General features: G+C 25.7%; 2 protein-coding genes across 4 annotated transcripts in view; one reads left to right on the top strand and one right to left on the bottom strand.

Annotated features, from left to right (window-relative positions):
* Positions 1-1,541: 1,541 nt before the first annotated feature.
* On the bottom strand, positions 1,542-24,834 carry LOC107452566 (integrator complex subunit 13 asun). Of its 3 annotated transcripts, none has more exons than XM_016069059.4 (18): positions 24,697-24,834; positions 23,835-24,064; positions 23,582-23,656; positions 21,323-21,522; positions 19,571-19,651; positions 17,956-18,046; positions 17,504-17,632; positions 16,109-16,193; positions 15,191-15,289; positions 13,728-13,817; positions 12,253-12,431; positions 12,060-12,141; positions 10,432-10,517; positions 9,044-9,201; positions 6,968-7,225; positions 5,484-5,705; positions 2,673-2,720; positions 1,542-1,698 (listed from the first exon to the last, which is right to left on the bottom strand). In XM_016069059.4, the coding sequence occupies exons 2-17, from the start codon at positions 24,054-24,056 to the stop codon at positions 2,702-2,704; spliced, it is 2,076 nt and encodes a 691-aa protein (XP_015924545.1). In that variant the 5' UTR covers positions 24,057-24,064; positions 24,697-24,834; the 3' UTR covers positions 1,542-1,698; positions 2,673-2,701. The 3 variants fall into 3 exon arrangements, with proteins under 3 accessions (XP_015924545.1, XP_015924546.1, XP_015924548.1); XM_016069060.4 differs by lacking the exon at positions 24,697-24,834 and adding an exon at positions 24,382-24,632; XM_016069062.4 differs by lacking the exon at positions 2,673-2,720.
* Positions 24,786-25,125, top strand: part of LOC107452565 (minichromosome maintenance 10 homolog) — a 35,446-nt gene continuing 35,106 nt past the window's right edge. The window contains exon 1 of the mRNA XM_043046732.2: positions 24,786-24,916. The gene's annotated coding sequence lies outside the window, so the exon portion shown is untranslated. The remainder of the gene's footprint in view (positions 24,917-25,125) is intronic.

The raw sequence follows: 25,125 nt of genomic DNA, 5'->3' as shown, positions 1-25,125 counted from the left end.
TGAAACAAAACTTTCTTTTTTATTTTTAAATGTGAAAATTAATTTTGATATTATATGTTTAAGTATTATTTTACATTATTGAATTTATTACAAACGGAAATCTAATTTAAAGTGCCCATAAAGAATTAAATTAAAAAGTAATTAAATTTGTTAGGCTATTTTTTACTTTATTTTAATTTATTAAAAACTTTTTGGACAAAATAATAATTTAATGGGTTTTTATTACCTATTTTAAATTTATAAATCTTTAGTTGTTTTCATTTTTATAAATAAAATTATAACAAAACTTATTTTTCCTCTTTTGGTTTTGGACATAAGTCAATCAACTTTGTTTATTCAAAAAAATTAGTTATGTTTGCGATTGCGAATTTTTTTTTAAAAAATCATTTAGCACTTCGTTTTATTAAAGAGTATAATCATGTTTTTTTAATTTTCTTTCAATATTGTCTGTTGAACATATTATCGAATATCATAATTTAAGAAATTAAACCTTACTTTGTTTTTTCGTTCATGATTCGGTAATTATTCAATTTAACTTTATTACTTATGTTAAATAATAATGATAAAAAATAGTGCTTTAAAAGTGGTTTTTTTTGTTTAATTTATTTAGCACTTTGTTTTAAGCATAGGAATAATTTTTAACGAACTTATTTTTTAAATTTTCTTTCTATATTGTTAGGTAAATATATTGATAAATTTCAATTTTGTTTATTTTTTTATTATTTATCTTTAAACTAAGAAATCTTTCGTTATTTGCGCGATCATTTTTAGAAAATATAACATTAATATCTTTCTTAAGCAAAACATGTACATCAAATTCATAAATTGATTTAAATCAATGTGAGTATGAAGTTTTGATAGAAATCTGACTTTCTGCGCCATACAAGTAAATGAATTTCAAAAATACTATATCGCGATACATCGCTATATCGCGATGGAAAACTGACGATGCATCATGATATAAAATTTCTTATATCGCCCAGTCCTAGCCAAGATCAAGATAAAGTTAAGTGTAATAAAGTCAATAATTGATTAAAGATAAGTGTAGAAAAGTTAATATTTATTTCAAACTCAAATAAATTAAAATAAAAAGCAATAATTCTAAAAAAATCTATCATTATTTGCTAGACATCAAAATATTGGATTCATATTTTCTTCTTTAAGGTCAATCTCAACAAATAATGTTGGAAGTTATTCACATAGTCCTTTACATAAGTGCCAAGGCATTTTCAAGAACAGAAATTAATGCAATAAAAAATTGAAGAAATAGGATTTACCATAATAAAAGTGAAACTGTCTAAAATAAAGTAAGTAAACCAAATAAATAGATTAACACTATTACATTTCAGAAATAAACTTAAAACCATACTTTAGATTCAGAATCTCGAAATATATGTCACATTTCAACCCAGAAAAATTCTTTAGTAAACTGATAGTTTATGTTTTACCTGATATTAAAACAACATAATTTTGAAATATGTAACATGTAATATGTAACAGTTTTTTAAAAAAAAAATTGTAAAAAAATAAAACTATGAAGCTAAAACAATGATAAATTTTATTCAAAACATTTTTTTACAAATTTAAACTGTACAAATAAAATAATGAACATAATGACAGATGAAGCTCGTGGCAGCTGAAAAGCAGAGTACTTTTATGGTATAATTCATGCTCTACAATCTGTGATACTATTTACCCCTGTAAAAAAAAAGTTAGTTGTATAAAGACATAAAGTGGGTGTCAAATAAATATATCTTCATTGTTAAAATTATTGGCTTACATTAAACTATTACATCGTTTAGTTTGCTTCATTCTAAATAATGGTGCTTCTAGTTCATAATTTTAAAGGTGGAAGAACACCAAAGACATTTATTGTTATTAAAATTATTTAAAGGACTTTGTTTATTAGCAAAAACTTTTTAATAATATTGAGAAACAGCGTTATATTTTTCAGGTTTTCTTCATAACTGGGTCAAATAAAATAGCTTTTACAAAATTATTTTACTGTTAATAAAATTTCAAACAACAATTAACAACAACAAATAACAATTTAAAAAAATTCAAAAACATTTAAGTTACTATGAGAAGTTGATATGTTTTCATAAAAATAAAAAAGTCGCAATGCAATTAATTTGCTCTAGCATTTACTTAATAACGATATTTTTTGTTATGCCTATTTTACAAAAATGCGAGAGAAAAAAATTCTTTTTACATTTTTTACGAAAATAATTGTAGTTAACATAAAATACATTAACTATTAAGTTTACATAAATATGGTAATGTATTTGCACACAAATGTTTTAATTACCATTAGAAAATTTTAACAGTTTGCAGATTTTATAGAAAATTGTTTGAAATACCAAACAACTAGAAAATGAAGCAAAAGAAGATAACAGAAGAAGTTAGAAAGTTGTGGGAGGGCTGCTAGGAATCTTTTCCCAATACAATTCAATTTTCAAACAGTTATTTTCTTTCTTTTTGGAAGATAACTATTTTGAAAAATTTAATAATTTCTAATAAATTCTTAAAATATTTCACATTGAGAGTTTCTAATAATTTTATAAAAAATTACAAAAATCAATTACGCCCTCATGAATTTTATTTTAAAAACTGAATAACTTTTATCCATGTTAATAGAGTCATGCACACATTTAATGTCAGAACTAAGTTACCTGACAAATATAGACTTTATTTCTAGATGTTAAGACCCATCACCATTCCTAAGGTACAAAAGAAAGATGAATGTAAGGAAAGAGATGTTAAAATACATAAGAATGAAAAAAGAAATAAAGTAAATTATGTAGACATCCATACTAAGAAAATAAGATATTTCACAATTTTTATTTTTTGCCAAGCTTAAAACAATTAATTTTAACAAGGCCCTTTCAAACATAGACATGGTGAGGAGAACATCTTTGAGTTGCAAACATTGAGTGCGAGATTTTTTTTCTTTAATCTTCCTAAGAAATATTTCTTACTTTAGAAAAAGTTATTTAATTTATTACAAATTTAAAAATAGTAAATCTAACAACAGATTTTATTCATGTTACGCCATTTATCAGTTGAAAAAGACTTATATATATGTAGTGCAAATAATTTTCAAAAACCCATTACATTAAACTCTTGATTATCCTTACAAAGACAAATATTACATGCATAAAAAATTATAGTTGATAAATGCTAGTTCTTATTCCTGTGGTATATTAATCAAAATGCAAAAATAAATAAATAAATAAAAATTTACACTGTAGAGTTTTGTTATTTTGTCTGAGAATTTTGTGCATTTCCTTCTGAATGTAACACCAATGAAGAATTGTACTTGGATGACTGACTAAAAGGATTATCAGCTTTTTCTTTAATAAACATAATAAAAAAACAAGTTACTCTTTACTGTCATTTAGAAAATTATACATGAATTTGCTTCACATAACAATGGAAATATTTCATATTACCAATTAATAATTGGTGCCAATTGCAACTGATAAAGAGCCACTGACTGATTTCAAAAGTGCATTGTAGCTTGTGGTGGTGGCTACAAACGCCTTATGAATTTATGAATTTGTCTTTCTCTGTAATGTTTTATTTAGTTTCTCAGGATTAGTTTCAGCAGTTTACTTATGTTTTTATTGTTATTTAAGAAATACTGACTTTTTCTCTGCTCTCATTAAAAATTTTATAAGATAGTCTTGAAACACATTTTAAGACAAACTTGATATAAAATGAACATAACATCTGAAAAATTAACTGAAACTATATCAACTTGATTCTCATTAGTTACACACAAAATCATTTTATTTCATGCTGTGTGTAACGATTTGTAAAGTCTTTAAATAAACTGTGATTTGCTCCTTTTTTGTTGTTGATATTTTCCCATGTTTGCAAATTTGAAACTGATAGTAAACCTTGATTTATGGTCAGATGTATTTGTATTGTGTATAACTAGTGAGAACCATTTTGCAATTACTGTTGGCAGATAGAGCAAAAAACTGAAGATAGTTTTTTAGTATTAGACTAAAAATGAAATTATATATTAAATTAAAAGACTAAATAAGGAATGCTACAAGAAAGTTGATTAAGAATGATAACATAGCAATTAATAATACTTTCCAGGGATTCAATGGAAATTCTAATTGAATGTAAGTCAGAATCAAGCTCTTAGGAGAATTCGGAATTGGAATTAGATTCCAATATATCAATAACTATTTTCACAGCTCAGAACATGATATTCTGATATTCAAGTCACAAAGATTTGAGACATATACTGGCAAAATTAATGAAGCTAAAATGAATTTTTTTATTTATAATTTATTTACCTAACGTTATTAGATTAAACAAAACACTTTTTAAGAATTTCCTCCCATCCAAGTAAAGGTTAAGTTTAATCAGAATCTATTAGCATAACGCTGTTGCTTGAGAATAACTTATGCTAGTCAGTCTAATTTCAGTGTAGAGTAAAATAAATTTAAAAAAAACTATTATCACAGTGTTTGTAGCAGTACTTATAATAGAATATTTTTTATCTATCAAAAACAACCTCTATTATCCTAATACTAGCAGAACTAATTATCAAAATTAACTAAGCATCAATAATAGTATGATGATTTTTTACACTTCCTTTGAACCAATCACTAACTTTTTTAATATTAACTGCGCTTTTTAGTACATAACTTTTTTTGTTATTTCAATTGCAATTGCAAATTAATTTTATAAGAACATGTCTGAAAGTCACATCTATAAGCAAAATAAACACTTGAGTTTCAGATAACTTTACAAATACTAATTCAGTGACAAAGTGATGCTATCCAAGTTGATTATTCAGCATCTAAAAAGTATTAAACATAAAGAATATGCAGAATCTTAAACGTAAAGGAATTACAGTTTTAGATACCCTAGCAACAACTAATTTGAAAAAAATCTTTTTCCGAACATATTTTTCAAACGAATTAATAATTTTTAAACGACTCTCAGGATCAGGCTAAAATGACTCCTTGTACTTGATGTCTAAATTTCAGAACCCTAGCACTAATGGTTCTGGAGTTATAAGATATTCCGAATTAAATTTCATGACAAGGACATACAAAATACTGTGTTAACACAAAAGTTAAAAAAAAACCTTTCACTTACAAAATGGTTTTTTTTCATCAATTCAACTTTGGCATCTTTTATGTCAAAACAGAAATCTTTGTTATAACAAAACATTCAATAAATGTTTCTTTTTTTAGAAAAACAATTTCTTCCCTGTAATTTAAGTTTCTTTTCAAATTTATCATTAAATATCTTTATACATAATAAACAGTATCCAGCCACTTGAACAAAACAGAATTTGAGAATTCATACAGGGAATATTCAAAATTTTCTAGCAACATAAAGAAGAAAGAACACTAAATATTTTGACAAAATAATTTTTTAAAGACTGCCCATAATAATGAAAATCTTTTGTAAGTAAGTCAAAAAATTCTTTAACTTCCACTTTATATACTTACCCATCAGATTTCATATTGGGGTACAATTTAGCAGGTCCATTACCATTAACCCGACCAACAAATTCAACAAAACGTTTTTCATGTTCAACAGTCAGTCTTTCAGTCCAGAGCGATAATAAAGATTTTGTAGCGGGTGTTTTCATAGCCTCAAGATTAAGTTTAATCTTTTTTATAGGTGGCACTTTATTAAAAGAATCACTTAAATTTTCATAAGCCCTAGACCTGAAATAGAAGTGAAAATTTATTTTATAACAGTTTAAAAATTTTATGAGTGTTACATAAAAAAATTAAGTGTAATATTTGATTACTAATTGAACACTTCATATTAACATTATTTAAACCTATAAATCTCCAATTTAATCTTGGAGAAAAAAGCTGAATTTTTTTTTCTGCTGATAGCAATGGTAATAATATAATTACATTAAAAAAGTTAAATAACCCATAAAATGAAAATAAAATGTCATATCGCAATGATCCAACAAATGAAGTTCAAAGATCAGGTGATGAAGATAAGCCTAAAAGTCAGTTTCTGTTGCCTTTAGGTCCAGTTGGTAATGGAAAAAAATGACAAAATATTTGGTAAGAATTGTAATCCACTACTTCAAGCTACAACCAATCAAATACATAAGACCAAAGTATGTGTAATTAAGAAAAGATGCAAGTGTGATGGTACTAATATTCATTTTGAAATTTTTATAATTGATTTTTTAGTTCAACAAAAATAAAATAAGACACAAATAAAAATTATTGCCTTTACCAACTTGAATTGTGAAATTATCTGCTAATTCAAAGTGCAAGGTTCATAAAAAAGAAAAAAAAAAAACAAAGTTGCAGAAGCATAAGTAACAATTTTTTTTAAATTTACTTTCACGAAAAAAGAACAAAAGTTGTGTGAGCATAAAAAACGAGTGCAAACATTAAGTTTTAACTAGTTAACATTTTTTTCATACACAATGGTATTTGCTTAGCCTATTGTGCTACTTTTTAATTCTTGTAACCTAATATGCATAAATTATGAGTAGCAAACAAGAGTATGAGAGTATTTGTAATTGAGATAAAATTTTTTTAAATACATGACTAAATTCTTTTTACTTAATATAATTGTTTTATCAAAAGAGAGTTAAGCATTGGATAGAGTCACAAATCTATCTGGCCATCTAGATTATTCCTAGCCAGATCATATATCGATTCTTAGTCAGAACTCTATCTGACAATCAAGATGAACCACCTTAAATCTCTCAAGTAGGGTGTAACTAATTCTAATGTGTAGATTGACACATTTGAGATCATCGATCGACAAAACATTACATATTTTAGTGAAATTATATCTAAATTTTATATGATTATATAACACTAATAATTTCTGTAAATTAGACTCAAAATTTTTAGTTACCACTTAAATGTCACACACATTTTAAAGTTATTCCAATCTTAAAAACATAAAAACAATTTTTTAATCAACTATTAGTTATCTTTAATTATACCTATCAGTATCTTTATGTTCGTCAATATCCATATCCTTTTCCTCTTTAATTTTGTCCAATTTTTTAATTGGAGAGTGAGAAGGACTCTGAGCTCCAAGTTGCGCTTTTACACTCGCTATTGAAGCTGAGCCTTCACCTTCTATGTTAGGCTTTCGGCATTCCAATAAGCATTCCAGTACACTTTGGTGCTCAGCTGTCAAACAATGACACCTGACATATGCTTCTAATTCATTCCACATAAGTCGATACAATTCTTCCCTATAAATAAAAATAATGAATTTGTAAAAACTGCTGAAATTGTAAAATCATAAAAATGTCTACTTACAAAATAAAGACCATATATATATAAAATCCTTTTATTTTATTTTATTATGCTAATCGGAACACTTTCTCACACTTTTAAATCACATCCTGTCTTTTAAATCTTTTTTGGCTCAAGTATGCATTAATTAAAAGCAAGATATTTTCCCATTTGCTTTTTGTGGGATTCGCGCGACCTATTTAATAAACCAATTACAATTACTAAGATTTCTCCTATGCCCTAAAATGAAACATTTTACGGATTTATTTTTCAAGATTTTCCCTAACTTAAAATAAGAAGCACAACTTTTTGTGGCCACTTTTATGACTGCTCTCTGTCTAATAATTAATAAATAAATTTTGTACCCTCCTTCCCTGCCTAAGACTGTTTTAATCCCTCCACTCAGTAACGACGTTATATATATATATATATATATATATAGTGCACTCCCAATTATCCGGGTTAATCACCGGGACAGGTCGCACAGACAATTGAAAAACACGGATAATCTGAAAACTCCTTTTTATTAAAGAAAAAATTAACATTAGTACAAAAAATATAAAAATTACTTACATTTGCATGCTGTATAACATCAAATTAGGAATTTAACATTTACTGCTTAAAAAAATGTGTAATGCGTCTTTGCTTCTGCTGCTTGTTCATCTCTTGCCGTATATTGACACAGATTTTACATACCGTAGTAACGTCACCGTAATCAAATCCTCGTTCTCCCACATAATCAATCTAATAAAGTTTCCACAGATTGTAGAGCAGTAGAATCAGGAATTGTATTTCCATCATTTATTACATCTTCTGCATCAGTACTATCATCACTATTTGATTTAACAACACAGTTAGTAACAATTTCCTCATCTGTTAAATACTGGAAGTCAAGCTCACATACATCACTTTGGAACGAATCATCTAAATTTTCCTCAAGAATTTCTAAACTACAATTTCTTTTCTTTGTTCAAAAATACTGTTATCATATTGTTCAATATAAGAAGATCAAGGGGTATGATCTTTCTCTATGATCGTGATGACGTAGACGATTTTACCTTTGACCATGCTGCTAATATACTGCATCCAATAATGAATATTGCTTTCAAAAAGTGTTATAACTTCATAACCTACTATTGCAGCGATTATTATCAATAAAAAATATTAGATTCATATTCTGTTAATAAATGGCGAGACTGATTTGACAAGATTTCTATTCATATCAACATATATTTTACATGCATGATAATCTTGAAAATGTTTCTCTTTAAAAACATTTTTTGTGACTTCGAAAGGAGCGCGGATTATCCGGTTTGTGGTTTATCCGGGCTCGGATAGCCCGGATAAACCATAAACCGGATAACCTGCACACGAATAATCGAGAGTATACGCTAAGTTTCCATTTTTGTGCAATATATAAATATATAATAGGAAAATGTGAATAAAAAAAAAGGTTCCCATAAATCCTTCTGTGCTGAAAATTCGTAAGTTTAACTACCAGCACATGATTTTGATTGAGATTCTTATGAACTTTCATCAATAATAGTTGGCAATTTATTTTATAAATAAATTAAGCATTATTTTTTTTATATTGACACAAGTATCATGTAGAATACAAAAGAAATGCATTGTCCTAAGAGATTTTCCAGGGCTAAAATCATTCAAGAAGAGTTTTTTTAATCACAGTTAACAATAAAAATTATGTCTTTACCAATGTTGTGTCATATTATTTTTAAAATATTTAAGAAACATCAGAAAAAAAGCTTAAGGCATACTTTTTAGGCCCTTTTCCCCTTGTTCCAACAGTTGGTACAGGCAGTGGAAGTCCCCTATTTTCATAGTCCACAAGATAATAAATTACTTTTTTACAGTTTGTGACCTCATTTTGATCAAGAGTTTCTTTGGTTATTAATTCCAGTAAAGGTGATATTTGCTGGAAATAAAGGAACATTATAAACCATAATTTGAAGGAGTTTTTTATAATAAAGATAACGAAATACTCTATTGGGTATGGAAAACAATTTAATTCACACTAAGGTATTTTTAGAAGACAAGAGTAGTTAGTTTTTTTTAAAAATTTATTTATTTATTTTACTTTAACACAAAAAGAACAGACTTGCTTTATCTCAGATCATATTATATAATTGTATCCTGGAATTGCAATTTTTAACTTTAAATGTAAAATGTGTGATCTTAGATTGTTTTAATTGCCTCCAAATTGTAGGATTCTCTTTAGGTAGTCTAGAAAACTACTTGGTATTTGACAATCTGTGATTGATATTCCAAAACCAACGACAAAAAAAGAAACTTGTAAAAATTTTACATACATATAACATTGACCACTTCAATTAATAACTGTAATAATGAAAAAACATTTCAATAACATTCTTACATACTTTACACTTACACATATCAATTCACATTTTTAATCCAATCAAGCTAATATATTGCACTGTACTTTTTCATCCTTGTACTAGTCTTAATGTATACACAATCTTACATTTCAATTGATGTGTGTTAATCATGCTTTATAATTAAATGCTAAGAATTTTGAAGTATGTTTCTTAATTTTTGCTTCTTTTATAATATTGATAATGGTAATGATCTTTTCACAATATGGGTAATAATCTTTTCACAACACAAATTAAGTTGGATTTTAAAATTTAACTAATATAAATCATATTTTAATTTATTACTGTGATGCAATAAAGTGTCAAACAGCAATTTATCTGAATCTTAATTTCGTGAGAAAAAAAAATCTAGATTTTTTTTATAAACTCAAAACGGTTTATTTTATAACACCTTTATAAATCATACCCATTAAATAATCTCAAGAAATTAAAGCAGTAAGATATTACTAGATTAAAAGCTTCATTCACTTCAAAAATATACAAATAAGAAATAACGGTAGGACATGTTTAAAGCACTCAAAAATAGGTGCTCATTTTCAAGACTTGCCATGTGAGAATGAAAAGAAACAAAGGTAATTTGATACATACATATATATAACAAATGCATGCAATATTTTATGGAATACATTTTCCTGAATAGTAACATTTTAAACTTTACAGAGCTTGCAGGTTTTGATAAAGTTTAAAGAGTAATCATGAATAAAAAACTTAAATATTTATTTAAAAAAATAATTAAATATTTTTTTACATACTGGCACTGTGTTAGCCATATTGAATATGGTAGTATGGCCAATGACAATAGGCCAATATTGTGTGAGTCTTGCTAATTTCTTTTTTGCTATAAAATAAATAAATAAATAAATACATTAGTAATAGAAAAAAATCATTTCAAAGTAGGTAAAAATGTATAATGAGGCTTAAATAAGTTTAAAAATCATTTCAGATTAAGGAATATAGATTATGAATATGTAGATAAAGAGATAAGAACGGGGAAGTCCAATTAATAAAATAACAAATAATCCAATTGTGCTATTTAATATATTAAGATAAAAGTTCTATTTCTGCTCACTAGACAATTGGAATGACATTACATTTATGTTATGTACACATAAATAATTAAATATACCACAATATACAAATACACTGTAATTAATTTAAGTAAATACTCATCAGTTGCCTCTCATCAAAATTTAAGACCAAAACAGAAGCTATTATCATTTTAATAATATTAACTATTATCAGCTGAAATAGCCAATTATGGCAATAAAACTTGAAAAGATAAACTAATTAACAAAAAATTTACAAAGGGTACAACCAAATCAATTATTTTTATCTGAACAAGTTTGGTAATAACAATTTTTAAATAAAGAAAAACGAAAATTTTATAGTAAAGAGGCAAACCATTAAAAAATAATAAAAGAAAGACATGAGTCATTTATTAATAGTAGATCATTTCTTTGTAAATGAATTTCAATAAAAAAAGCTATCTATTTAAGTTTGAAATTTTTTGCAGTACTAATAATGATTATTTAGTGCGATCCATTTGTGTAAATTTCATACAATTATTGGGGTTACTTTACTTTTAAAAAGAAAGAAATCATAAAATGTATATGCAATTAAGCAAAATAATGCATATTTTAAAAATATAGAGTTATAATACTTTTACAATGAGGGACAATAGAATAAGAATAACAGCAGAAGACCAATAGCAAAAGAAAGTAATTATTTTATTTGTGTATATTTGTATTTAAAGAGAAACATTTGTGAAGCAGATTTCTAATAAATGTCCATAAAAAATTAATTTTTTTAACTTCACATCATTTTCTTCTAAATATCACAAATTTTAGACAATTTGAAATATTTAGAAATTAAGATATATAATAATATATGCAAAATTAAGTGCAAAATACAATTAATAAATATTTTAAGTATTTAAAAAAAACAATGATATCAACAAACAAAATAGTTTATAGATAAGAAAAATTTTAAAGAGAAAACTATTAAAATGCAGAAACAGCTTTAAATACAAATACCATACAATTTAATTACTCGAAAACTAATATGTAATTTTTAAAAAATGAGACATCTTGCTAATTTTTAAACAAAAAAGTACATCTCTTAACAGTACAAATATATTAACTAAAATACTTTAGTTGAATACTATTACTCTCTTATATTTAAATTTATATAATCTAAAAGGTCTATTTTTCATACTAAATTTAAAATCTAATTCATCAAAAACTAGCTGATATGAGGTATTTCATAATTAAGTAACAGGAAATTAAAAATCAATAAAATATTATTTATTCAATATTATCGCTAAAAACTCACTTAAACAATTAAAGTAGTAAACAATTTAAAAAAAATAATATTAATTTACCTTTGTCTAAAGGATTTTCAATTCTATCTGGCTGAGGTTCAAATGGTACAAGTCTATTTTGTTTCATGAAATCTCCAAAATCCTAATTCAAAATATAAAAATTATAGAATTTGAAAGAGAAAACAATACAAAATCATATATATATGATTTTATTGTATATGATTAAAATTCATAAAATCTTTGTCAAACATACATTTATTCTGTAATCAGTCACTCTACCACCACATCCTTCACTTATTGATGGAGGGTCCTCCAATATTGATCGTCCTGTACCAAGAGTATGAATGAATATTTCTCCTCCATGACTGGCAAGCATATGTGACAATACCTTGGAGCCAGATTTTCGAGGCATTTCCAGCATTACTGCTCGTCCTAAAGTACAGTTTTAAAGCACTCAATAATACTAAAATAACTAAACAGTATTGACTTATAAAAGTAAGTTTTATTATAAGGTATTAATATAAATTACATTACAAGGAAATAATTAAAAGTAATAATTTATTAGGGAAATAACAAAGCTAAAAGATAAATTACAACAAATTTTTTTATCATTAAATTGATTGTCCATAAGTTAACCATTCTGCTTATAAGCAAATTGTTATTGCTTCTTTTTTCTATATACTATAAAAATGCTAAGATTAAATGATCAGAAAAATGTAGTTTTACTTCTAACAATTTGGACAGTTTAAGATGGAAGTCGTTAAAAAACAAGTTTCTTTAAGGAATTTTGCAATGATTGTGATAATCTTAACTCAATACATTTTTTTATCCTATTGTACTCATTGTTAATCTTCATTTAATCATGTTACAAATACAAAAATTTTAAACATTCATTCTTATATAATACAATATTTATAATGTAATATTTAAATTATCCATAACTTGCTGTAATCACAAATTAAAAAAATCATTCAAATTGATTTTTTTAAAACTACATGAATGTAGTTTTTGCAGCACATAGAATTTCTAATAAATAATTCCTTTCACAAAATGGTTGAATTTTGAAAAACTTTTTTGCTTGTGAGGTGTTTTAAACTTTTACATTTTTATGAAAATCAATTCAATATTTTGGTGCAATAATCTTAAAAGGATAAACTATCAAAAGATTCTATAAATTTTTTTCTCATTTTTTTTTGTTGAAAATTTTGCTGTGTTGTTCTCTCTTAAGAAATCAAACATGTGGTGATACTTTTCTTTACTTTAAAAGTCGTTTTTCCTTATAAATGTTCAGTTCACTACCGACAAGTAAAATTAAGTTATCAACAGTAATAACTAACAACAGCACAGTGATAAAGACATTGAGCTGCCATTGGGAAAGACTAAAATTCTATCTCACGTGGCCCCCTAAAATCCAGCCAGCATTGAATCAATGATTATTAGCCTAACTAGGAAATAAAGGCAGCCAGTCTGCAATTCTGTCCACATTGCTATTGTGCTGTTCGTTTCGAAATTGTGAAACCTTAACCTTAATGATCATCTTGGCTTGACGAAGTACTTTTTTTTTCATTACTACTAGTAAGTTTTTTAAAAATAATATTGATTACATTATGTTACTAAATTTTCTAACTATTTAATAGAAGAAGTATTCAGAATTAAGATGTTTTAAGCTGAATATTTGAAAGAAAATTTTTTTAAATGTAAAATAGTAACACTTAATAAAAACATTACCATTTAAAAGAAAATTGGTTAAGCAAGATGATGGTCTGTTATTCACATCAACTGGTGTGATTCGAAAAGAAGACGTACAGTAATGCAATTCTGTTAAAATAAACGAAAGTAATAAAGCATTAGCAAAAAGTGTATAACATATAAGAACAGCAAAAAATATGAATAAAAAAACACGAATAAAAACCCTTAATTTTTGATCAAATAAATGAACTTGTGCAATCCAAAGTAATAAAAATACAGTTGAGTTAAGAATATTCAACTGCATTTAATTTGCTTTCAGGTCTAACACGTAGTATTTATTTTATTCTTACGAACATTATTTACTTTGCAGAAAGATCCTGTTCCAGATAATTATTCAAGACTAAAGTAAACAAGAGGAAATGTGATAAAGGCTCATTTCATTCTAAAAGAAAATATTAAACGTAAAATATAATTTACATTAGAAAAAGATGCATTTCTAAACAATTATTCAAACTAAATTGAAGAAGAGGAAATGTAATAAAAGCTTATTTCATTAAAAAAAAAAATACTTTAGCATAATTACTTATCTCTTTTGTATAAATTCCTATTATCCAAAAGATCTATTTAAGACAGTTTACAAATCTTATGTAACAGGAAATTAAGAATCAATAAAACGTTATTTATACAATATTATTACTTAAATTGCACACTAAATACTTTTAATTGCTCACTAAAAACTGTATGCATGCTCCTTCTAGTGTATAAATCAAGTTAAAAGCAAAATTAAAATTTTTAATAAAACTTTCAGGTAAAGTCAAAAATAAAAATAGTAAAAATTTTACAAAAAGCTGAAAATAAGAATAGATTGCAAAAGCTTTACAATAAAATAAAGTTGTAAATACACATTTCAACAAAATTTAACCATAGAAATCATGTCTCTTTACTAGCTAAAACAATAACTTTTGCAGATTTAGACTTAAAACAAAACTGTAACATAGAAAATTAAGGAAACAAATATGTCTCTAATAAAATAAAATACAGCATATTTAAAAAATTAATTAAATAAATACTTATTTATGTTAATTGCACCTATTGACTAAACAAAATTTTACAGAAAATTTATCATCAAAGTGAATGCTACTTATTTAATAGCAACATAGTAACAAAAATTGTTTCTCATAAAAAGGAAATCTCATGTGATTTGTTCATAATACAATGGAACACAACTTTCTACTCTTCAAAAGCAATTTCAACAAGAGAATTGAAAAAACTTTTTTTTAAATGGTGTGTTATTTTATATTCATGTTTTAACATTTTCATAGATCTTGGAATAAATGTGGCATTTTAACAAACTTAAAAGCAAAATAAAAAAATTAGAATACTCATAATTTATCGTTCATTCCATACTATCAGGCAATAAAAAAAATTCTAAGACAGGCAGAGTATTTTATTGGATATTTAACAAAAAAAAAAACAGACTGAATTAATAAAAGTTTACTCACCAACAGAACTAGATCTCGGAGTACACCATTTTAAAGTCACTGTTTCATATAATTGTCCTTCTTTAACAGCAGTTTGTATACCTTCTGTGTTACCAACACCTATGTAGATAAAAGATGTCATTAACTTTAAAAGAAGTTGGAAAAAAAAGTGAGCAAAAAAAATTTTCAAAATGCAAACAGGCATACAAATTTTAGCCAGAGCAACAATATTGACAGAAATTTTTTTACATACACGGTAGTCTCGATAATTCAAGGTGAACAGGACCGAGCCTACCTTGAACTTTCAAAAAATCGAGTTATCAAAAAATTTTAAATTAATAAATATTGAAATAAATGGGAACAAAGCAATTTTTAAAATTTTAGTATTTAATTGAAAAGCATATTATATTTAAAAAAATTCCTTTCATTATGGGATCAGAGTACATATACTACATTAAATCAAGCTACAAATTTAATATTTCTTATAATACTGTAGCAGATAAATTATACTTTAAAATAATTGTCTAATGTTTCTTGTTTAAACACACTATTCACAAGTTTCAGTGTTTATCACATAATATTTTTTAATAAGGTTTTTCAACATTCAGTCATAGTAATCGTCATAAAATCAATCTTAGTAATCATTCCACAGGTTGTGTGTGGGTTAGGCATTATTTGGGAGCAAAACTGACTTTTTTTCACTAGCTCGGATTTATGGAAAACTGAAACAACCGAGACTCGAATTATCAAGACTCTACTGTAATTCAAAAATTAGTAAGTAACAAAATAAATAAGGTTTTTAAAAAGTTTTCTCATAAAATGGTGAAAATAGGAAATTGTTTCTTGTCAAAAACTGTCACTTCTGATCTGTAATTTATTCTTGAAATATTAAATATTAACAAAATTAGGTAGCTAATGAATCAAAAAGTATTTTATGACCTGTTTTAAAAACTTCATTATGAGCAGATGCTGGATGGAGTAATTCTACATCATAATTTGCAGAGGAACTTGCATTTTGTTCTTCCTACAAACAAAAAGCAATATGTATCATATAAAAAAATATGTATCATAACAGATTTATTCACTTGCATACAAAGTAAAGTACATTACACTAGCACATTTGCATATAATTGCACACAAAGAGTCATTGATATATATGCTGGACATATGATGGCAACAGCTGATGTAAATATAATGGCCTCATAAAAATAAAATTGTAATGCAGAGACAACAAAAAATATTTATCGCAAATTATAAAAATAAGAAAGAAAGAAAAGTTCATATAAATAATTTCATTATTCATTTAAAACTTATTTTTTTCTTTTTAATCCAATAAAATTTCACGATAGCAGATTTAAGAAATATTTCACTATTTTTTTTATTTATTAATTAATATGAATTAAGCATGAAAAAATCATTGTCAAAGCATGAAAAGTTGTGTTCAGTCCTAAATGTAATAGTGAAAAATAGACAAGCATACCTGTCAGGATACAAAAGATAAAAAAAAAATATTACACACAAAATTGGAAACATATTTATTGAATTTCAAATAACAAGTAAACAATACCAGAGTAAAATATAAAAAATAAATAATTTTAAAGTAACATTAATATATTGAAGTTTGCATAGGTAAGCAAATATTACATTTTTATGATATTTTTCGAATTGTATAAAGTTTTTAATTTTAAACATGAATATTATATTGAAAATAAACTATTATAGAAGCCAAAAAATCAGTTCTTAACTGATTCTTAAACTTATTCTCCATCATCCAGTTATTAAACCACTAGATAAATAACAGTCTAACTTCAAACAATTTACAAAAAAAATTTTAAAAATATTGAATCTTATTATAAAATTTTTTATTTGATATTTTCAAAATTAAAAAAAAAAACTTAAACATTTTTGAAAACAGATAAGACTCAAGTAACAGAATACAATTTAAAAACCTGGAAATTCATTAATTATAAAATAATTATTAAAGCTGGCAAAACAAATTTTCCTTCAACCATGCAAAGCTTTAATTTTTAGTTTTATTTTATTTTTAAATTGTTCTCCTTATCTCATTTATTGTACATTCTTTACATACTGCTAATTAATAGATCTTTGAATCCATGTATCATGTTCTGCAGTAACTAATTTTTTTCTTTTTTAACTTAAATCCTGCATTAAGGGACCTTATCAATCAAACCTCCTAACAAAAATGACAATATAAAGTAAATTTTTCAACAAATTAATTTTGTTAGAAAGAACTACCTTTGTATCTTATAATTACTATTTAAAAAATAACCAACTTCAAAATAGAGCTACAACAATTTATTACTAAGAAATTACCTTCATGGGTATTCCTGTAACAGTTGTTGAAGCCAAATTGTAATGCTGCTGAACTAATAGGCCAAGTTTAGCTGCTAAGTGACGACCTGATTTTACACAGTGAAGTTCTGTGCTGAGTAAAGGTGAAACCTGTAAAAATACACATCTAGCATCAAATATAAATGATTAAAAGTCTAATCCTTAAAAACTTATTAAAAAATATAAAATTTCAATAAAATCTTATTCAATTTAAATGCCTATCTGTAACAAAAACCACTAAAACAATATAAATGGCCATTATAATAAAGCAAGTGCCTGAAATAAGAGAGTTCAAATGCTAAGTTACAAAATTAAAAGAGATAACAGTTTTAATGAAGTTATTATTTTAATCCAGCTTTAATTTTTTGATTTGTTAAAATAGATATGAATTCATTAGAGTGAAGCTCCGGGCAATTTTTTTTAATACCACTTACCATCTTTTTTGTCAGATGTGTTATACAACTTTCCTTGTTAACAGGATAAACATGAACCATAACCAATTCACAATGTTGAATAGTCATCAAGCTAAAGATACAAGAGGGGAATTATAATTATGAATTTGTTATTAAAAAAAGTATAAGTTATTCAAAGAACAGTAGTAATAATAGCTTGAAAAAAAAAATTAGAAAAGTATTTTGTTATTCTTTTAATGGCATTTAGTTGTTTATTCTTTTATTGGTATTTAGTTGTTTATTCTTTTATTTCCTTTGCAAAAATAAGAGTAGTAGTAATACTTTATATAAATCGCACAAGAGCTGCACAATGGATAATTATACTCCATTGCAATGATAATTATACTTCATCCAGGATTTAAGTAATCATTTGCAAAAGCATTTAGTTCTGTTTTATTTAGTTATCAAATTATATAAATATGTTTTCAAAACACTATAAAAGCTATAAAAAGTTAAACTCGTGGGACAGAAATTTAATTTGTGCTAACTTTTACGATATATCTCATAGAATTATTAAAAAAAGGTTATAGTTTTGTGGTCTTACTGGAATCCAAGACTTGGCGACAATAAATAAGGTGAACATTTATTGTCGAATGGGACATAACTATTTGACAGTGCAAGATCATTGTATTTGATTGGACCATTAAGAATGGCGCATTTTATGCTGACATGCCTTTAAATCAAAGGAGAGATAAAGAATATTTTTAATTTTGTTTCTCTCTGGAAGAAAATTGTAAGCAAGAAACAATATTTATTATTCTTTTATTAGTTTCTTTAAATGTTAACAGCTACAAAATGTCAAATGTTAACAAAACGATAGTTTTTAATCAATAAGTTTTATTTTTTTCATTTCACATGATTTAAGAGAGCAAGCAAAATGAAGGCTGTGCAACGTCGTTTTAAGTGTTGGTGACATTGATAAACGCTCACACTGGGAGCTCAGCATCCATTTGGCTTGCACTTAGAACTTGCACCCTTTGACAACCTAATGAACTGTGTGTAAAGTTGAACATTTTATGGTAGAATGGTTTCACAAGGACTGATACCATTGGGCATGGGCCCTTAGTCCATTCTCAAACTATGTTCACCCACCCACTCACTATCCGCTAAGTAATGCTTGACTTTGGTGATCTACTGAGAACCATGTCATATGATCAGCCCATTGTGGGACAACTACATTAAAAAACAGTCTATACACATTAAAGTTGTATGTTTAAAAAATATGAAAAATTTTTCAGAGTACCAAAAAATGATCTTAACATAGATAATCTGAAAATTTGGAACTTTAACCCTGCATAAGTAAAGAGGAAAAAAATTATTAATAAGGGAAAATGGGAAAAATTATTAAAAATTATTAATAAGAGAAAATATAAAAAATTATTAATAAGGGAATAATGGGGGGGGGGTAAGTAAAAGTTAGTACTTTAAATATTGAGGGTGTTTAGCATTAATTAAATAATTGTAAGTAATAAAAAGGACAAGCAAATAAAAAATAAGAAATTGCTTAATACATTTGATAAAAATTGAAAACATATATAACAGCAATATTAAGAAAAAACTTATATAATAGCATCTAATAATTTGCAAAAAATCTTACCTATCAGAACTAGCAGCCAACTTGTTATGTTCCACAAGAGCATCATGGTAACACTCTAATAGGGAATTAACTTCTAAATCACTGAAATACAAGTTTAGATGATTTGAAAAGGCAATCAAAAAAAGGAAATATACAATGCAGCATACAATTATTTTTAAAAGTTAAAACTAAGTATCTTAAAATAAAAAAACAGATATTATAGATTAAATATAAATAAATAATTTTTTTTGATAATCATGGGAATTAGCATTGTAATTAAATTATAGTAATTCAAATGCATGATAAAAAATTAAGTGGTTATACAGTGCTTAATAGCTTTCGTTTAATAATACAATAAACAATGCACATTTGTTTCCTCATAGTATATTTGAAGAAAAAAATATTTTTCTAATATTCGAGTCATAAATTAAATGAACATTCATTCACAATGAAAAACCAAAAAGCATATGTATTTTTTTTAAAAATCGAATGACTAAGAATTGAGACATAGTATTTAAAAGTAATTGCTCAATAATGTACAAATAATTGCTCAATTCATGTTACTAATTTGCAATCAGCATCAGAATGCATTACAATAACCTAAGTTTTATGACTAATTTTTGTTGTTCCTTAAGGGGCATAATATAATATAAAGAATTATATTTAACATATTAAAACTTTTTTTCCTTCTAAGTATAGAAAAAGTGAATTTCAAAAATGTAAGAACATATTTGTTTAAGAAAAAGAAAAAATACTTTATTAAAATATTGGAAGTTGGCACATATTGCACTTGAAATCATTGGTAGTTTTGAACTAAAACTGTGAACTAATAAGCCTGTTTCTGAAAAGGACACAATACATACTTTTGGATAAACCATGTTAAATATTGACTTGAAAACATTTTCATGTTTTTAATTTTAAACTTTAATTCATATGAGATGAACTCAAATTTCTTTAATCATTTATTACTAAAAGGAAAAAAAATTAATAAGTCAAATTTTTTTTGCAATGTTACCTAAATATCAAACTTAATGTTAAACACACAGGTAAACAGGTTGTTCTTTTGCCTGTTTGTACAAACAGGTTGTACTTTTTCAATCTTTTTCTATAGCTTACAAGTAAATTAAGTTTACAGTGCATTTAAAGTTTTTAACAGATTACTTATATTACAATTATTAAAAATGTAAGTAATGTTTTTTTTTTTTTTTTTACATGTAAATATTGGAAAATATTTAAATATTTTGAAAATTTGGTTGGTTACAGAAGAAAAAATATTAATTTCCCAAATAATATAAAAGGAAAAAACGAAGTTAGTGTGGCTTTAAATTTTGAGCAGACAGTTATAAAAAGTTTTAAAACATTACTCTGAACAGCTATTTCATCCAATACGGCTAATTTCATTCAACAAAAATTAATATAAAGAAAAAACTTAAAAAGTTTCTGAGAGTTTGTACAATATGGGACCTTAACCCACTGGCGGTTAAGGAAATGGGCAAAATTGGGAGAATGTTTCTCCCCTACACACAGTTCCCCTATCAGTTAACATGGGAAAACCGGTTTTGCTATGCAGAGAAGACTGCAGGTTAAAATGCGACTTTTTACGTGCAGAACCGTCAGTGGGTTAAGCAGATTAATAGAAAACTGTATTCATGGCTAAGCCAGAGGTGTGACTGATCAATAACAGATCTAAGAATCTAGTAGTTCTGATAGATATTTCAAACCAGGATATAAGCCAGGAAACAAAATATACATTAACTTGCAAAATAAAAATACCTTTTTACATTAGTGAAACAAATAACTCTGCCTTTATTAAGAACTTTGGCAGCATTTTCTGTTAGAGATGTGCGTTTCTCATGCTGAATTTCACTACATTCACATAAAGCCTCAATAGCAGCATTCAAACCATGCATTATACTGCTATCTTTGCTTGCCATACTCTGAGGAGGTCCAACTTGAGCAAGTGCTGCCATTAACTAAGTAAAACATAAATTTCAAAATCATATTCAACACAATTTGACATAAATCTTAGAAATAAATAAAAAAAATTAACAATAATTTAAGAGAAAACTTTGTAAATATGGTATTCAATAGCAAAATAAATAATAATACTTTAAAAATTAAATACACTTTGTATATTGAGATATGTTTAGAGACTTATTTAAGAGAATAAGAGTTCTGAATAAGTTCACATTTATGCACGGTAATAAGGAAAAAAAATTAGTATACATATAAATTATCTTATGACAAAGAAATTTCTTGAGAATACCATAACATTATTTATTAAACTAATTAATACTGTTAAAATTTAAAATGGTCAGTTATAAGTCAGATTCCTGAGAATTGCTAGTAAAAATGCAATCCTTAGATAAATTGGACAATTACATTATATGGTAGAGATAATAAAAGGAAAAAGTTGATTAAAATAACAAAATTATGCATATATTCCAGTAAAAAAAATTTAATTCTTAAAACTTCAATTAATTTATGAAATAATTTACAAATAACTAACATCTGTAATAAAACTTGTCAACTAATTAAATTTTTTCTAATTAAAGTGTTGACTAAAGCATTGAAAAGCCATATAACTAATTTATTACTTTTAACAAAGTTAATTTTAAAAATTTAAGATTAGGATAAGGATGTTCACAAGTATGAAAGCATTTTTTAACAAGAGACACACTTTCAAACCCACACTTATAGCATGAATAATAAAAAACAATAACATAATATTCTACCCACTAAAAATATTTAATTAACCATTAAAAATATTTAAAATAGTAAACCAAAATTAACACAAATAATCTAAACAAAAAAACAACATATTTTGAAAGTTTTATTGAAATAACACAGTAGCAATGCATATAAGCTCAGTTTCTTGATATTTACTTCTTTCCTTATTCTAGGTATAAAGTAGAAAACACTAACTGGAATATAAGAACTCCAAAACAATTTCTGTTGAAAAAATTTAGAAATTTTTAATTAAGCTAGAAACCATAGTTAATCATAATTTTTAAGAAATAAAAACCAAGTCATACCAAGGAATCCTTAAAAACGAAGTCAAAGTTTTGTATATAATAACCTATAATATACTTTGTTATATAATAACCCTGGAGAAAAAAAAAAATCTTTTGAAAATCTCGGTAGAAAAGAAAACCAAAATTTTTTCATTATTCTTTATTTTTCATTTTTCCCAAATAAAAACAGGAAAATCAAAGATTTATTTTCCCTCTGATGCGCGAAAAAGACATCTTTTGAAGATAATTATAGGGAAGAAAAAAATCCTTTGAACATTTCTGTAGAAAAGAAATTTTTTACTTCATTATTCTTCATTTTTCATTCTTCTCAAACAAGAATAGAAAAATTATGAACATTTCTTTCTCCTCCCAATGCGCGAAAAAGGTATCTTTGAAATATAATGTTAGAGAAGAAAAAAATTTCAATAATTTCTGCAGAGAAGAAAACCAAACATTTTGTTTCCTAGAGGAAAATTCTTTCTGCAAGAACTCTGTAATGTTCTATGACAATCTTGCTGTGTTGCGGTGATTCTGCCACGTGGAGTCGTAATACTGTAATAGATGTAGTAAGATTTTAATAACCTCATTGAAATTTTTACCAATAAACTAAAAAAAACGATCGAAGCATCACTTGAATTTGTGATGAAATTGGCAACAAAAAAGCAAGTAAAAAAGAGATTACTTAAATTTGAAATTTGAGCATCGTAATATCGTATTAATAATAGTGAGTTTTTTAAAACCATGTAGAATTTCATAGCAATAATTGTTGAAAAATCAATTGAAAAATAATGTAGATTTATTACAGAATCTGAGCACATCAGAAATTGATGACTCAAATGCAAACTTTAAAATTTTCGAATTTTTTTTTTTTAACTTTTCAAAATAAACTTTTTTTATTGTATGCAGAAGCTCTTACAGGCTGCATGTAGCCTGCGGGCAGCAAGGTGTGCATCACTAACTTAAGAGTATTTGTACAATAAAATACTTTACAAAAATAAATTACACTAATAATACTTACATGAGTTAAACTTTGCTGATTTTGTGACCAACTATTAAGCGTTAAAGAAGATCCATCACTTACAACAAAACGTATCTGTAAAGAATTTTAATATTTCAAAAGAACATTTAATAATAAAACAGAAACACATTAACAACTTTTTTTGTAATATTCATTGCATTTATTATGTATGCAATTATCAATAAAATTTCATTCAAAAATTTTTCATTATGATTAAAAAATCAAAATTGCTTTTTTTTTTTTATGAACTTACTAATTTATCAGTCGGGAAGATGTCCCATACTATTCTACAATATTCAATTGCTGCTTCAACTGAACATGTCCATAATGATTTAGACAGAGGTGCTAATGGTGTAATTCCAGGTTGTCTAGTCTTGGTGAATATGTCAAACTCCATATTTTGTTGGCATGAGCCCATAAAGTTGGGACCATGGTCTAATACAAATACAGTCTTGTGACTAACTGGATATGCCATCTTTTAATCTAAAAAGATTAATATACAACAATTTCAGCAATTATTTACCCATTGACTACTTATAATTGCAACTAAATAAAAATGAAATGAAATAAGATAAAAATGAAAAATCAATGAAGAATTTTCCAGACGGCTATTGATGAAAGGTATAGCAATGCATTTGCTGAAAGACTTAAATCTTCAGTGATTAGTAAAGTTATTTTAATGAAAAGAATTGAATAATTATAGTCAATAAATATTAAAAGTATAAAATTTTAAAAATAGAATTAATGTTAATTTAAATTTAATAAGGATACTTATATTCATAGACTAATTTTCTAATTACATTTTTCTTTCTTAAATGGAATCTTTTCACTTATAATCTTTTCAGTAGCTGAAAGACTAATTTTAAAATAACGCACATCATTATTAAACAACAAATTTAAAATTTTGAAAAGAAAATATTGCTACTACTTGCAAGTTAAAATGTTTATTGAATAATTAAGAAATGGAATGAATAAGAAATGGAATAAATAGTAAGACATAACATAATCTTGTGAATGAACTTCTCTCATATATAAAGAAAACAAATAGATCAATTGCAGACATCGATAATGATAATTATTAGAGTGAAACGAATAGTAAAAATAAAAATCGATACCGTATATTTAATTGATGAAAGCTGATGGTTAAAAGAGAGGCATAATATTTTAATTTTATTCAAGCTCAGTTTCCGACTTCATTTGTTATTGTTTATTTCAGATTCAGTGGGTGACCGGCGCAATATACAAGTTTAAAAAGCCGTTCCAAAGTATAGTTCGTAAATAGTTCGTTTTTTTCAATATAATAAACGCAACAGATGAGACACAAAAGGTGAAAAAGTACGAAGATTCCACTCAATCAATTTTTTAAGAAAGCACTATATGCGTTTATGGTGCCCTATTTCTGTTTTGCAGATGACATAGTTAAAGTTCTTTGCATAAGACCATAAGAATGTCTAAACCCATAACTTATAAAAGTTTCTCATGAAACTACATATAAAAAATAAATTTTAATAAAATAAAATAAAACATATTTGAATTTTTAAAAG

The sequence above is a fragment of the Parasteatoda tepidariorum genome, chromosome 2 (assembly GCF_043381705.1).
Source record: "Parasteatoda tepidariorum isolate YZ-2023 chromosome 2, CAS_Ptep_4.0, whole genome shotgun sequence".
In the NCBI taxonomy this organism is placed as follows: Eukaryota; Metazoa; Arthropoda; class Arachnida; order Araneae; family Theridiidae; genus Parasteatoda; species Parasteatoda tepidariorum.
The sequence above is the reverse complement of the archived record's forward strand: the minus strand, read 5'-3'. Positions and strand labels throughout refer to the sequence as shown.